Raw genomic sequence first — 16,741 nt, forward strand, 5'->3', positions numbered from 1 at the left:
TGCAACCAAGAGTTTCTCTTAAAAAAAAATTTAAATAGAAAAGAAATGTTTGTATAAAAATTAGTTACATTGTTATGACACTTTTCTTGCAAGAGATTTCGATTTCAGGACTAATTTACCTGAACAAAACTCTTTCAAACAACTGGCGCGGAAGACTAGGCCTTGAGCTTGAAGTAAGGCTGATTTTATCTTCCACTCTGTAGTGACTGTTCTCACTATACAGATCTCTTTCTGCCACTGATCATCTCCAAAGGCAGGCTTCAGGTCTGGGATATGAAGGGCTCTGGAGAGTTTCCTGAGCTGGACAGCAGTTTCCAAGATTACTTTTTCCTGTACAAGTTGAGCAATAATTAAAAATAACGTGAGAGTGGCAACTCTAGCCCAGCAATTTGATTTTCCCCCCATTTTTCAATTAAAAAAAACATCCCATGTTAGGTAAAGGTAAAGGTTCCCCTTGCACATATATGCTAGTTGTTCCCGACTCTAGGGGGCGGTGCTCATCTCCGTTTCAAAGCCGAAGAGCCAGCACTGTCCAAAGACATCTCCATGGTCATGGGGCCGGCATGACTAAACACCAAAGGCGCACAGAACACTCTTACCTTCCCACCAAAGGTGGTCCCTATTTTTCTATTTTCATTTTTTACGTGCTTTCGAACTGCTAGGTTGGCAGAAGCTGGGACAAGTAACGGGAGCTCACCCCGTTAGGCGGCACTAGGGGTTCGAACCGCTGAACTGCCGACCTTTCGATCAACAAGCTCAACGTCTTAGCCACTAAGCTACCGTGTCCCATGTCATTTAGGCTGAATTTGTGCATTAAGAAGGAAGAAAGAGGAGAGGGATTCTGTACACATGGATTATAAATGATAGAAGCTCCCACCAGTCAACACCCCATAATAAAAAAATGAAGCATTTATATGATTTCAACAAAGTATAGAGGGAACTTTCTGCTTGTGTCACTGGAACTGACGAGGAAAATGGGGTCTGCAATGGGGATGGGAAATCCATGATCTTCTAGAAGGTATACTTAACTCCCACCAATCTGTGGGTCTATGACAATTGACAGCAGCCAGGTGGGTGTGGCTGGGTAGGCATGGCTATGTGGTCACAGCTGGCTTGCCACAACTGGGTGGGCATGGTCGACTTGACACTGCTCACTTGGCACAGCTGACTCGGTACGACCAGGTGGGCATGGCTGGGTAGGCATGGCTGAGTAGGTGCGGCTGGGTCGGCACGGAACAACTCACACTGGCTAACTTGACGTGGGAAAATTCAGTGACCCACAAGCTCCTTGCCTTCCCAAACTGCTGGCAGCCAAGCATGTGCATGCACATGCACACACACACGCACTACATTCCAAGTTTGGGGACTTTTATCCACAGAGGAAGGAGAGGTCCTTCTTCCCAAACCCAGGCATGATTGGCAGCTCGGCAGCTCAGAGATGTGGATGAAAGTCTCCAAGCTTGGAATGGTGTGTTTGTGTGTGTGCGCGCGCACATGCGTGCAGCATGCCAAAGGAGACGTTCTTCTTCCAATCCCAGACATCCGAGCATTGCCGTTTCCCTGTCTGGTGCCCTCTCAAATCTTTCAGCTCAGATTGATGTAATTGAGGGTCCTTGGTGCTGTCTGAGCTTGGCTGTTTTCTTGCAGACATTTCATTACTCAAACTAGGTAATATTATCAGTTCTAGTCCTAGGCAATTGAGTAATGAAACGCCTGCAATATGGGCTGGAAAATTTTATTTAAGTTTCTATATCAACGTAACATAGTTTTTAAAGGTTGCTTTTAAAAATATCTATGGTTAGTTAAAAATGCGTACAAATACATACCTTGAAGGGAAGAGGTTTTCCCAAAGCCTTCTGTAACTTTTTAATGCTGGTAGAAATACCCTCTGGATTAGCAAGAGAAGTCTGCATTTGCTGTGATACAGACTGAATTTCCTTGGATAACCTTAAAATGGAACAAACAAATATTTATACAAACAGTTCAGAGGGGAAGACTGATCGTTAAATCACCCATGGCTGTTCTGTATCAACCTTCACGAACTTGGTTGACAATCCTAAAAACAAATGTCTAACAAGTTGGGAAAAGCTAATATATTTATGCCTATAATGGCCTATAATGAGTTTATGACAGAAAGCTCCTGGACAGGCAAATTTGCATTTAAAAGCACCTAAGCCATAAACAAGACAACCATACTTTTGCCTAGCATGTTATGCAAATCCAATTCATTCAGTTATTTTATGTCTTAACTTGTTATGTGAATTCAGCAAATGAAATCCAACAAATGGATAATAACATAAACCCACATTCAATTAACCAGGGGTATAGGGCTTCATCTGAACACAGCTAGTGAAAAGGAAGATTCCTGAAAAAGCTAAATAGTACTGTGAAAAATTACAAAGCAGACATACTTTTGCTGTTCATATCCACTCAGAAGCTGAGGTATTCTGCTGATTAAATGTTTCACAACCCAGTGCCAGTGGAGAGACAAGAGCATCAAGCCAGGAGAATCCAAAGCCACCGTTTCAGATGTTGTCCAAAACCTGTCACGCCACAATAAGCTATGTAGAATCTAGAAGCAAGCCAAGGAGAATACGTTCTTTAAACACAGTAAGGGCTCAGATGAAGAATTACCATTTTCTTATCAGGAAATATCAATGTCTTGTTTTGAGGATGACAAGAGGAGAAAGCAGCCTTCCATGTCTATTCCCCTTGCATTCTATGCTACTCTCAGGAAGAACATTTCCAGTTATGAAGGAGAAACAAAGGCAATCTCTATGGCCCTAATGAGACCCTAGATGAAATTCTTACCTTCCAAGCTTATGACAAAGATATAAGGTAGTTCTCAACTTTAAAAGTAAATCTGGACCAGAATTTTTGTCAATAAGCGATGTGATTGTAAAGTACGAATGCATCTCTTAATGATGGCACCCATGATTGTTAGGTGAGGCATCTTCCTGCTGGCTTGCCACAACCAAAGGCAGTGGGGAAGCCAGCAGAAAAATTGCAAGTCCACAGGCAGGTAAGTGAGGAGGGAGCAAACATGCAAAGTACAAGCAAGTTGTACTTTGAAATATATGCTTCATGTGGACATTAGTTCACATGAAGCATATCTTTCAAAGTACAACTTGCTTGGATTGAGTTGATTTTATTATAGCAAAAACCTGCCATGACACACTCTAGCTCTTCCTCAAACATGTTTGATAACGGAATTATTGGAAGTAGAATCTTAATTAGATACAACTCAGATGCTGGAGTATTGAAGTGATTGCATTTCTTTTTGCTTAGGTCCTCTTTAGTGTATTAGCCTAATTATTTCTCAGGTTTAGCAACCAATTACCAGTCCTTTGTTTCATTCCAGCCTGTATACATTTATGGGATTAATCATTCAAAAAATCTATAATACTACATTTTCCCCTCACTACTCTTTGACACTGCTAAACATTTATATGCTAGTCTCATTAGCTCCTCTTCCTAGACCATCCTTCTCAAAGGCTTATTCTACAACACTCATTAATGTTGATGCTTTCTAGCAAAAATCTGTTTAAGCCAGTGGCCCCCAATCTTTTGGACACTAGGAACCGGTTCTCTGGAGAGGTTTTTCCTCTCCACATGGACCTGAGGAGATGTGGTTTTGTGGGCGGCCTGCATCCCATGGATGGGGCTTTGCTTGTTTGAGCGGCCTGGTTTCTGACATACCATGGACCGGGGGTGGTTGGGGACCCCTGATTTAAGCAAGTATTAAAAAAAAATACTTTGGGGAAAGGGAGGGGGGGATAATATGGGGACCAGAATGAAAATCAAGATAGTGCTTATAGCTCAAGGGTTAGAAAATATCTGTATTGCCTACTTACTTCATATAATTTCTCATCAGATACAGCAACTTGTGTAGATTTCACCCAGTGCAGTACAAAAGCATCCCAAAGTTCAAAAAAGGCAGCAAGGTGGGCCACAATAGCATGTGGAAGTGAGCTGTGGTTGCCAGGATCTTTTAAGTTCAAAGGATAAAATTAAACGAAAGAAAATATGTACCAATATCTAGTACAGGTTGCGTTAACAGTACATTATTCAATCCATGAGTAGGCAGTTAACGAAACACTGAAGATGTCTGCAACCTGCTTTTTTGAATTCTTTGTAGAAAGTTATTATGGTTTATAAATGTGCTATTCTTTTCCTCAGACAATTACTAAATGTAAGGCACACAAAGCTTGAGTTGTACAATCAGAGGCATCATATGCAACCATCACTCCTCCCCACCACAGCTTGGGTGCATTCCCTAGGGATCTTTGAAAGTCTCTAGATAGCTTGGTGCATTCTCTAGAGGTTACACCAAACTGTAATTTTAAATCTGGTAAGAGAGGGAAATTAATGGCTAGACAAAGAGAAATCGTATTAACTGCATTTATCATTTCAATTTAAATTAAGCATTTTTTCCCCCCTGGGCCTATTCATTAAGCCCATCAGTCCTCAGATTGAACTCCCTATGGACTAAAATGAAAATATGCCTTGTGAATTTTGGACAACTCATACAAGTCTCTGCCAAGATTTGGTATTAAGAAAATTGTGCTTCAAACATCTGAAAAGTAGCAACTTGCATGTTTTTTTTTCCTTGACAAGAGTCAAAAACTATGCCACATTGTATCAAATCCTTAAAAAAAAACACCTTTAGATATGGAATTTTATAAAGTTAAATCTACTTGCAACTATAGCGTCTTTATTCATTTCATCCATTATGATTAAAAGAAATGTTAAGTTGCTGAATTTTCACTTATTAAAAGCAGAAGCATAATGTATACCTTTATAGAACTCTACTGATACCCTCAAAGCGCTAGTTCTGGTTTTTTTGATATTAATCAAACTTCTTTCAACATAACTCTTTCTCTCCCGGTTCAGAAACAGGATTGCCCTGTAATTACAATACAATACAGAACAAATGTCACTGAAATTCCTGGAGTAGGAAACACACAGCCCACAAAATAAATTTCATTATGATATCAATGTTACACTAATATAACGCCAAAAATTATAAAATCAATTTATAATTTTTAGAAGGCAACAGGAGAGTAGAAATGGGAGGATATTATTCTTTATGTGATAATCAACAGTAATGAAAAGCGATTTATGAATTTTGGAGAATTTATTTTAAAACAGGAATATGCATTCCCTCATAAATGACGTGAGGGATTCAGATAAAAGCAATAGAACCCTGTATTATTAAAAGTATGAGAATATGGAAAACTGATTATAGGGTTTTTTTAGATATGTTTCTTTCTCTCACACACACACCTGCCTGGTAATGGCAAGCTTTTAACTCTTCTGATAAAAAAAAGTACTCATAGAATTAAACTCACCGATTTGAAAGTGATTTTAGAAGGATAAGCAGCTGGTCTGAGTGTTCTATTTCTGTATCAAAATCGACAGAATTGCTAATCGTATCCAAGCATTGCATGTTCCATCTTGGATCCATAGGAATCACATGTTCATCTAAAAAGAATAAATGGCCAATGAGAAGACTGGTATGCTTATTTATGATCTTGCTAATTGATATCGTGAGGTAGACACACCTTATTGAATGAAATATATGTCTGCAATTATATAGAGAAGTTAAAAATTTTTAAAACAAAACAGAAAACAAATGTATTTTACCTGACATTCAATTACTTCCTATGCCCAGTGTCAAAAGAAAAGTTTTTCCAAAAATATTTTTGTTTATTTAGCTCAATTTATTCTTCACTTCCTTTTTACCAAAATATTCAGAAAGTGATTATAAAGCTTTAAAAATTCCATTCCCGTTTCTTAGTGTTCATTATCTGAAAGCTTCAAGAGGAGAATACATACAAAATACTGAGCAGGGGAAAGGAAATCGTCTTACCTGTCATATTTGGCTGCAGCATCTTTATTACATTGCTAATTCCACTTGAGAGGGGGCTGAAGTAGAAATTGTTCAGAGATGCAGCACCCGCTTCCAACTGAGTGTACACAGAATCTGCAGAGAGTAGTAGAACTGTAAGCTTAGGCTGAGATCAAGATGCTCACCAACTTCAGTCTCAGGTTTGAGTACAATATGTGCTTCTGTCCATTTATGTGTATACAGATGGTCCTCGACTTACAACAGTTCATTTAGCGACTGTTCAAAGTTACAACAGCACTGAAAAAAGTGACTTACGCCTTTTTTTCACAGTTTCAACTTTGGACATGTGATCAAAATTCAGGTGCTTGGCTTATACATGACAACAGCAGCGTCCCAGGGTTACGTGATCCCTTTTTGCCACCTTCTGACCAGCGAAGTCAATGTGGAAACCAGATTCACGTAACAACCAGGTTACGAATTTAAGAACTACAGTGATTCACTTAACAACTGTGGTGAGAAAGGTCGTAAAATGGGGCAAAACTCACTTAACAAATGTCTCACTTAACAACAGAAATTTTGGGCTCAATTGTGTTATAAGTTGAGGACTACCTGTATGTGCAAGGGATGGGGGGGGGGTAGGGGAGATTCCAACAGGAGAGCTTCAGAAGGCCACCCAAACTTGCTTCCTGCCAAGAGGAGAGCGTCAACCCTTCTTCCACAGAATGGAATCATAATGCTGTTTCACCACTATGTTAAATTCTTCTATTTACTCAGGAAAGAATCATCCAGCATGTTTTCCTATTATACCCTTTCCAGAAAACTCCAGTTCTGTACATGATTGACACCAAGAAAACTGTTAAAATGCAAAATGTATTTTTTTTAATATAAAAAAAAGAAAGCATCAGTGACTCAGACACTGCTTAAAACTTATTTATGTATGTATGTATGTATGTATGTATGTATGTATGTATGTATGTATGTATGTATTGGTTCGATTTATATGCCGCCCTTCTCCGGAGACTTAGGGCGGCTTACAATGTGTTAAGCAATAGCCTTCATACTTTTGTATATACCTGCTTAGCAGAGTGGATAAAAGTCAATGATTTTTTTAAAAAAATCAAAAAAAATCAGATTTTTTTTATTTAAATCAGATTTTTTTGATTTTTATCTAATTTATTTTAATAAAAAACTTTTGGGGTAAAAATCTATCGTAAGATAGTTTTCTATTTAAGATACATAAATAATTTAGTTTATTCAGCATGAAATGGAGCTTAGTTATGTAGCATGAGGCTATATATTCTGCAGCACTGGGACTATCGGTGAGTCAACAGTGGGTCAAAGGAGTAGCAGAGATGACAGTTGCTCTTTAAAAATTATGATTTAAATCGAGTTGATTTAAATCAAGCCTTTTTACTAGTGATTTAAATCATGATTTAAATTGTGATTTAAATCAACTCGATTTAAATCAAATCCACCCTGCTGCTTAGTAGGGCTTTCGGCCCCACCTAAGCGGTGTTCTTTTATACAAAGTCAGCTTATTGCCCCCACAATCTGGGTCCTCATTTTACCTACCTCGGAAGGATGGAAGGCTGAGTCAACCTTGAGCCTGGTGAGATTTGAACTCGCAGTAATTGCAGGCAGCTGGAAGCTAAATGTTACTTAACAGCACTTTAGTCCGCTGCACTACCAAGGCTCCTTAGCCTTGTATCTTTTTGAGATACAATGCGGAATGAAAATCTCTGATGAGCCTAAAGGTGTGAACCCATAAAACTGAGGACAACCGAAAAACATAAAGTTTTGGGTACCTCTACAAATCAGACCAGAAGGAATTTGTACAGAAAGCAATCTCTGGAATCCACAATGGAGGAAGAAGAAATTGAAGAAGGAGAAATTGAAGAACAAGAAGAAATACTTCTTTTCGTTATGGTATTTCACTACCATAGAAAAGATAAGAATTTCTTATGGCCTAAGGAACGTATTTTTATTATAACAATGTCAGCTTGTTTTGTGGCAGCTAATGTGCTGACATCATCGGGCGGTTGGGTCTAGAAACTTTGAGGTAAGGTGGAACTGGACTCTAGGGTAGTTCATGGCTAAAGCAGATTTTGACTTTAAAGTGGGGAAGATGACGGACTTTGCTGTTCAGGAAATGACAACAAATATTTAATAATTGGGGAAGATGGAGAAAGATGCAGAAACACCTTCTCTTATGTTTACATTTATTCTGACTTTATAAACTTCCATTACATTTGAAAGGGGAAAGGGAGGAACGAGACAAGGAGATAGGTATCTATTTTTTTATGGAAGCAGTTGATGCTTTATGCAGTGGCTGATCAGTAATATTGGAATCAACTGAATTCTGTACACGTAGTCCTCATTTAAGGACTGTTCATAACTATGATGATGATGAAAAAAAAAAACTTTGCACCATTGCTTTTACGACTTTCACAGGTCTATAAAGCAAAGAACAGCTGAATTAAGATATAAACATAGTTGTGGTTTAGTGACTATCTCATCTAACAGTTGCCAATCCTAGCAGTGGTCACTGAATGTGTACTATGTTTGAAAAAGACACTGAATGTAAATGAGGCAGTTCCTGGAGCAAAACCTTTGCCCGAGAATGAATGATTCAGAAAAAGAAGACAGCTTTCTTCACAAGCTTTTTAATGAAAAGGCTGCATTTTTTTTTTTTTTGGCTGCTATCTGAAAATCTGTATTATGTAAGTTTTCAATTTTCACTCACTAAGTAGAGAGCTTAGGGAAAACTCAGGTACTGTCTTTTTGTATGAAACTGTTCACCTGCACTGGGGAGAAAACAGCAGCAGCTTTACTATCCCTCTCAACTGAGAGAACCAAAGTGACTGCAGCTGCCAGCACGCTCTCTGCACTGGTGTGCTGGGGAGACTCATAACAGGAGCTTCCCTGACAGCTCACAATTTTCTTCTCCTACATCTGACCTGCTGTGTTTCCTTTTTTGTGCTTTTGTTAAAGAGAGGCTCTCATTATGAGAAGGAAAGAGATAAAACACCAACTTTTCTTTTAGAAAAGTTCTCTGAAAATACAAGTAAGGCAGGAAAAGTAAGGACATTTTCTTTGAGAAAATTTTAAAAAAGGATGCCTGAAAAGGAAACTCTTCCAAAGAGTGGATTTTTTTAAAATGAAAAATTAGAAAGGAGAAAAACTCAATTGTCTGGCTTGTACATAATGCTAAATCACATTTATTTTGCCAGAATGTATTTGTCAGAATATACTAATTCATTCCATTTGATAACTATTTTACCTGTTCATTCTAGGTATCAAATTATCAGGATAATATCCTTCCCTCCCTCCCTCAATACAGGCAGTCTTTCAGCACTGCAAACACGGCAATCAGCTTTTCTTCAGCAGAAGGTAAGAGCTGATACTTACCAGGTACTTCAGCTAAATTCTTTTTTATCTGATTAAGCCATCCAACTCTGAGTGTCCAGTCCTGATTAGTGGCTTTCTCTATGAATAACTTAACAGCTGCAGAAAGAACTTCTAAGTCATCCGCCCAGGACTCATTCATCTCTACTGCAGCAAATTTGAGACAATCTGAATTTGCAGACCACAGAATTTTCATAAAGTCACGTATATTAAGAGGAAGTGTCCTGAAACAGAAGTTATTTTTTTAAAAAACAATACAATACAAAGGACTCATCATCGTCTCTATATAAATGCCAAAGGACTGGGAAAGACATTTCTCGTTAACAGTGGGTTTCTCCAATGGCTTTCCCATTGCAATTTCTCCCAATTTGATGGAGAAGATGCTACCCAAACCTTCAGAGCCAGTTGGGAGAATGCCCAGGAGGAGAAATCATTTTGGTCAGTAATGAAGGCATAATGTCCAACAGGCAGAAATTACTACATATAGCCACATCAGATATTAGTTGATATTAAATGGTTAGAAGCAAATAGGGCTTTCAACCCCATTGCATCAAGATCCGAGACCTAATCCTTAATTACATTTTGCATTCAAGCAAAATGCTTAGTTACAATTAAGAAAGAGAAAAACCCTGATGAGAAATAATGTGTATACAGGGCTAAAAGCCTTAATATTATCTGTATTTTATTATGATCCTACTTTAAAAGCACATCTTCATGTCTTATTAGATAACAACCATCATATGTGAGGAGAGTCTGAAGGATGTCAATTTCCCCTTTCCCTTGATAACATCCTTCCCAGGCATCTCTGCATGCAACTATCCAGGGAGAAGGCTCTGTCATACCTATAATTAACCACACAGAGGCTTTCACAGAGCTAAAACATCACTTTGAAGATGATTCTGCATTTGAAACTGAACATATAAAAGTCCCCCCCCTTTTTTTCGGGACATTCACACAGACACACCACCTCCCATTCTGATTCACACCTACACTCTTATCTGAAGTGCATGGCATGGGTTCCATAATTATATGGTGATTCCCCCAAAGCAGGACCTGAAACATGTATTTCATTGTCACATATACATTTAACAGAATTAAAGTGCCATTTTAAATACACTTCAGGGCTGGTACGAAGGAAGGCTATCATTTCAGGCAGAAGAGGACCAATGATATCAGCCTTCCCTGTATCCTCACCACACATTCTTTTGGAGAACTAATTATGTTTCAAACCTATAATCACTTACTTACTTACTTACTTAATGTATGGCTACAATGTCAGGGAAATCTACAAATGCGAGGCACAATGCAGTCCTGACAGCCTTAAGTTTTGTTGTTGACAGCTTTGTTGAAGTATATCTTCAACAAAGAAGTATATCTTCAACAAAGAAGGCCAGTTGCGGCCCTTTCTTGATCGGGATTCCCTGTGCACAGTCACTCACGCCCTCGTCACCTCTCGCCTTGACTATTGCAACGCTCTCTACATGGGGCTCCCCTTGAGGAGCACCCGGAGGCTCCAGCTGGTCCAGAACGCAGCAGCGCGGGTAGTGACGGGAGCAGCATGGCGCTCCCATGTAACACCGCTCCTGCGCGAGCTGCACTGGCTCCCAGTTGTCTTCCGGGTGCGCTTCAAGGTGTTGGTTATCACCTTCAAAGCGCTCCATGGCATAGGGCCTAGCTATCTTCGAGACCGCCTGCTGCTACCAACGACCTCCCATCGACCCGTGCGCTCCCACAGAGAGGGCCTCCTCGGGGTGCCATCAGCCAGACAATGTAGGCTGGTGACCCCCAGGGGGAGAGCCTTCTCTGTGGGGGCACCTACCCTCTGGAATCAGCTCCCCCCAGAGATAAGGAGAATCCAAGACCTCAGTGCCTTCCGTCGCGCCCTTAAAACCCATTTATTTAAACAAGCCGGGCTGGCTTAAGATGAAATTTTTAACTGTTTTTAAATGTTTTAAACGTTTTTAATTGGTAAATGAGTTTTAATTGGGCCAAATTTATATATCTTTTAATTGTTTTTAATATTTGTTCTGCATGTTTTTTTTAATCTGGCTGTACACCGCCCTGAGTCCTTAGGGAGAAGGGCGGTATAGAAATCCAATATAAAATAAAATAAAAAATAAAAATAAATCTCCCAAACTTGAAATGTGACATATTTATGAGGAGCCTTGAATATACTTTTAACTATGTGATTACATACACTTGAAAGATGCCTGTGTACTAAATTGTCAACCCTCAGCCTTTGAATTTGCTTTATTTCGACAGAGAGGAAAAATAAAACTATATGATTCCATTTGATACAGATTTAATGTTGTTTTAAAAACTGAGCCGTGGTATTTTCTATTAAGATGTAACTCATAATTTTATTTATTTATTTTTATTATTCATACAGTGGGGCAAAAAAGTATTTAGTCAGCCACCAATTGTGCAAGTTCTCGCACTTAAAAAGATGAGAGAGGCCTGTAATTGTCATCATAGGTAGACCTCAACTATGAGAGACAAAATGAGAAAACAAATCCAGACAATCACATTGTCTGATTTGGAAAGAATTTATTTGCAAATTATGGTGGAAAATAAGTATTTGGTCACCTACAACAAGCAAGATTTCTGGCTCTCACAGACCTGTAACTTCTTCTTTAAGAGGCTCCTCTGTCCTCCACTCATTACCTGTATTAATGGCACCTGTTTGAACTTGTTATCAGTATAAAAGACACTGTCCACAACCTCAAACAGTCACACTCCAAACTCCACTATAGTGAAGACCAAAGAGCTGTCGAAGGACACCAGAAACAAAATTGTAGACCTGCACTAGGCTGGGAAGACTGAATCTGCAATAGGCAAGCAGCTTGGTGTGAAGAAATCAACTGTGGGAGCAATAATTAGAAAATGGAAGACATACAAGACCACTGATAATCTCCCTCGATCTGGGGCTCCACGCAAGATCTCACCCCGTGGGGTCAAAATGATCACAAGAACGATGAGCAAAAATCCCAGAACGACACGGGGGGACCTAGTGAATGACCTGCAGAGAGCTGGGACCAACGTAACAAAGGCTACCATCAGCAGCCCCACTGTATTTCTATGCCGCCCACTCTCTGAGGACTCTGGGCGGCTTACACCCAAGACAGTATACTAAATAGCATATTGCCTCCAACAATCTGGGTCCTCATTTTACCCACCTCGGAAGGATGGAAGGCTGAGTCAACCTTGAGCCGGTGAGATTTGATCCGCTGATCTGCTGAACTAGCAGTCAGCTGAAGTAGCTGCAGTACTACACTCTAACCACTGCGCCACCTCAGCTCAGTTATTCCATATAATTCCCTATGATTAAAAAAAAAAGCTCACCTTTGTGCTATTTCTTATCTTTGTTTCACCTTGCTTTTCCTTTTATTTTTCTTTTCTTTCTTTCCATTTGCTACTTGTTCAGTGGTATTCTTTAGGATTTTTAAATATATAGTTTTGATTGAATAGTGTACAGGGTTTAGAAGTTCTGGTGAACTTCTTTTTGAAGAAAAATTCCAGCTGGTTTCTATAGAGCAGGAGTGTCCAACCTTAGCAACCTAGTTGGTTGGAAATTCTGGGAGTTGAAGTCCTCAAATCTTAAAGTTGCCAGGGTTGGACACCCCTGCTGTAGAGTTATTAGGGATGGGTTCTTTCTCCTGAGCCAGCAAATGATCCTCAACCAGAATTATTTCACCTGGGAATGTTAACCTTTAATTGCCAAATGAAACATTTCTTGCCCACCTGTTGCTTTTTAGGTTCAGTCTGTTCAGGCAATAGGCTAGGACTTGCCCATCACTATGAACTGTAGAAAGGAGAGAATCTTCAGCTGCAAACACAGCACTGCAGGTCGAATCTGGCCATAAACCCAAGGCAAGGAGAGAAGTGTCCTTTGTTTCATCTGACTCCAATGCTGAAACATGCTTCATTATCAAATCAAGCACAAGCTAACATAAGGACACACAAAAAGAGGGTGCAAAAGAGGTTATACAACATTTCCTCTATTATAAAATATGAAAAACAAAAGTGCTTTCGTTGCACTCTCTGAAAATTAAGAGTTAAGTAACATTACTTCGGCACAAACACAATTCCTCTGCAGGGTCCTTGGTGCTCTCTAAACTTGGTTGCTTCTTGCAGAGGCCCTAGCAAACCTCACTTCCTGCTATCACTGATGATGTTACCTAGTTTGGTAGTGAAACATCTGCAAGAAGACAATATAGCTTGCAAAATCTCACCCCACTTCCCCTTTGCAGTTATATTATCGCATTTTGATTGCTTGGCAAGCTGGTCACGCTTATTACTGATTAACAATACATGATCAGTATTTGTAGACTTGCTGTTTGCTCTCTGCTGGCTTCCCCAGAAACTCAATGGGTAAGCTGGCAGGGAAGGTTACAAGCTGCTGCTTGCCAAAAAGATTCATTTTGGGGATGGGACGGGGTGAGTTAAATGAAAGAATTTCATGTCAAAGATTTTCAGATCTATGCAAGCAGACATGGAGCTCAAATCCTTCATATCTGCTTGCATGAAGCTAAAATCCCTTCACAGGGAACTCTTTCAGCCAGCCCCCAGAGATGAGGAACTGAAATCCAAGCAGAATTTTCAGCTCCTGAGCAAAGACAGCACAGTAAGGTAAGAAGGGCAGGTGTTTGGTGGGGGGATGGCATGGAGAAGATGTAGGCCACGTAAGTGTGTTTCTCCACTTGGGCTGGAAATCCTGCTTGGACTTTGGCAGGGAGGATTTATAGCTCCTGAGTGGAGAGACAGCCTCCATCGAGTCTCCTTGGGTCTCCTCCACCTCCCCTGAAGCGCCCTACACTCGTTACCTAGGACTTTGTCCACCTAACAATCTTAAGGTCACTTAACAACTATAACCAGAAGTGCTGAGATTGCAGTAGTTGAATCAACCAGTCATGTGACTTCTTATTTAATGACTGCTTCGCTTCAACGACTGAGATTCCAGTCTCAATAGTGGTTTTAACTCAAGAAGTACCCCTATTATTATTCAGTTTGAGATCCCAATAATGCATTATAGATTTAATATTTTAGAAGAGCTAGACAGAGTAGGTTAATTTTTTAAATGCTAAGAAGAAATAGGGATAAATTCATGAAATACATTTTAAAATACTCAGCTGACCCGATTCTTACTGCGCCAGTCTTAAAAGTCTAGTACATTTTAAGATGGATTCAAATTATTCTAAGAAATTTTGGATGCTACCTACTTTGGAATAAATTTTGAATAAAAAACAGGTTCTGCTTTCTTGGCTAATATCTGTGCTTTGTTTTTGGATCCATTTTTGTCAGGTGCTCAGTGTATGAGAGTTAATGTTTGTGAAAACATGGAATCCACTGTAAACGAGTAAATTCTTTGATTTTCTTCTACAAACCAGATTGTATCTGAAAGCAGATTACCTTTTTGTCCTTTGGGGACTGCTGTGCAGATGCATAAACCTCCCAACATGCTTTATAGAAACTCTTTGCTAAACCAAGTCCTCGGTGCAACCGCTGCACAATCAGTGTGGCCGTGTGGATCAGAGTTGAAAGACTATATGTGGAACCTGAAAAGCAAAACGTCACCATCCGGTGAGCATGTATGCATTTGAAGAGTATTTGCATTAAATATATAGAGGATTGTAACTATTTACTGTCGAAATGGTAAATTACATTGTTTTTCCTTTTTTCTTTGTTGTATTTTTAAAAACTTTTTCTTTTAAAGCACTTTTTATGTGGTTTTTTCCCCCCTTTTCTTTGCAAAAGTATTTCTAACATAATTATCTTCGTGTTTTGTTCTCTGTCTTTCTCTTTTTTTGTTACTGTTTTAAAAGCAATATAAACAAATACATGTTTCATTTCTGAACAGCAAAATAAGTAACTTGATTATGTGCTAATAAGATGGTTTTGATTCCTTTAATGACGACCACATAGCTAGATTTTCTCCAGGAGGTTCTGTTCCCCAAACTAGTTCATTCTTCCAGTATTGTACCCACTGCCCCTGTTGGTTGTCCTTTTCTTCTCTTTCCTTCCATCTTTTCCAGCATTATAAACAAACCTTTGAGCCTGGTTATTTGCACGCAAGTGAGAACTCTGCACTGATTAAAAGCTTATACAATGCGCTTCATACTGGTCTAAGAATCCTCAAAACCAGGGGTGTCAAACTTGTGGCCCATGGACCGGATGCGTCATGCGCAGGCCACGCCCACCCCAGCTCCGCGAATAGGAAAAATGTCGTGAAACATCACATGATGGCAACGTGACGCTGCAAATTTGATGCCCGTGCTCAAACATATCTAAAGAAAATAAATTTATCCATCCTCTGTCAAGTTACGATATGCACATCTCACCTGCTAGAGTTTCCTTGGCTTCTGTGTGCACAGCTATGAGCGTATCACATATGCCATTTCCCAACAGCCCCAGGCCATGCAACAGCAGCTTCACATCATGAGGATCCAGTGGACTTTCATGAGTGTCTCCTGGAATATAGACTTCAACGCCACGATTCCGCATGGCTCGGGATATTTCCCCGTGTGCGGGATCCATTGAAAGAAAAAGTCTATTAACAAAAACAGAACATCCAGCATCATATTTTGCTGTTAAAACAGAGTGAGAGACGCAGTAGGAAAAGAGACAACTCAAGAACTTCGTAAGACACATGCCCATGATGCTTAGTAAAAGCAGCCTCCACAGTAGTTTTCTAAATCGCTCCTCCCACCAATCCAAAGTGCTTGTATATATTTGGTGTGTTTGATACTACAGCTTAGGCTATAACCCCATCGTTGCTTAATGTAAAAACAGGCAATTATTTTTTTTCCATTTGGGTCATTATTTAAGATTTTATGATTTGACAGTGGTTTTCTGCTCCAATTTTAATAGCAGAACCCACAGCTTCCTTCTTCTGGCCTGGTGGCTTAACTACTAGACCAAATTGACTTTTCTGTTCTGTTTCTGTGCTTGTGAATCGTAAAAGATCTCTAATAAAAATGATCCTCTGTGCACCTAGAAGATGAATGAAACCCAACTCTATATCTATTTTCAAAGGGATATTTATAAAAGATGGGAATTATTAATTCAAAAGACATTTCTACAAATGCTAAGAGATTAGGTACAGTACCTGAAATTCGGGTGTGGAACAACACTGGGAGTTACTCCATCTGTCACTCCTCTTTCACTCAAGGTCAGGACTCCTCCGGGTTCAAGCAGAGCATTCAAGCGGTCCAACACAGAAGGGCTGCAAGTTAAAAAGGGAAACCACAGCAATCTCAGTTAAGTTATGAAATGAGTTCAAAACAAATTCACGAGGAAACAATACAGATCTTTTGTTTTTAAGAAACAGAAATCAGTTACCATTTTTAATCATTTATCAGCTTATTCCCTGGTGAATTTTATTACTCTATGTGCCAGTGTTGGGTTGTCCCCATTTCGCACCGATTCTATAGAACCGGTAGTAAAACCGGCGGGAGGCTCCGCCCACCGACCCCAACGTCATCAGAA

At 39.6% G+C, this 16,741-nt stretch overlaps 1 protein-coding gene across 1 annotated transcript in view; it reads right to left on the reverse strand.

Moving 5' to 3' along the window:
• Positions 1 to 16,741, reverse strand: part of MDN1 (midasin AAA ATPase 1) — a 122,187-nt gene that overhangs the window by 55,981 nt on the left and 49,465 nt on the right. Inside the window, exons 45-56 of the mRNA XM_034408983.3 lie at positions 16,362 to 16,478; positions 15,595 to 15,803; positions 14,666 to 14,811; positions 12,998 to 13,200; positions 9,260 to 9,480; positions 5,873 to 5,986; positions 5,352 to 5,484; positions 4,797 to 4,906; positions 3,855 to 3,988; positions 2,412 to 2,572; positions 1,827 to 1,947; positions 120 to 330 (exon numbers count right to left, since the gene is read on the reverse strand). Of these exons, the coding sequence (XP_034264874.2) occupies positions 120 to 330; positions 1,827 to 1,947; positions 2,412 to 2,572; positions 3,855 to 3,988; positions 4,797 to 4,906; positions 5,352 to 5,484; positions 5,873 to 5,986; positions 9,260 to 9,480; positions 12,998 to 13,200; positions 14,666 to 14,811; positions 15,595 to 15,803; positions 16,362 to 16,478 (1,880 nt within the window). The remainder of the gene's footprint in view (positions 1 to 119; positions 331 to 1,826; positions 1,948 to 2,411; positions 2,573 to 3,854; positions 3,989 to 4,796; positions 4,907 to 5,351; positions 5,485 to 5,872; positions 5,987 to 9,259; positions 9,481 to 12,997; positions 13,201 to 14,665; positions 14,812 to 15,594; positions 15,804 to 16,361; positions 16,479 to 16,741) is intronic.

The sequence above is a fragment of the Pantherophis guttatus genome, chromosome 1 (genome assembly GCF_059756535.1).
Source record: "Pantherophis guttatus breed Tessera chromosome 1, ASM5975653v1, whole genome shotgun sequence".
Taxonomy (NCBI): Eukaryota; Metazoa; Chordata; class Lepidosauria; order Squamata; family Colubridae; genus Pantherophis; species Pantherophis guttatus.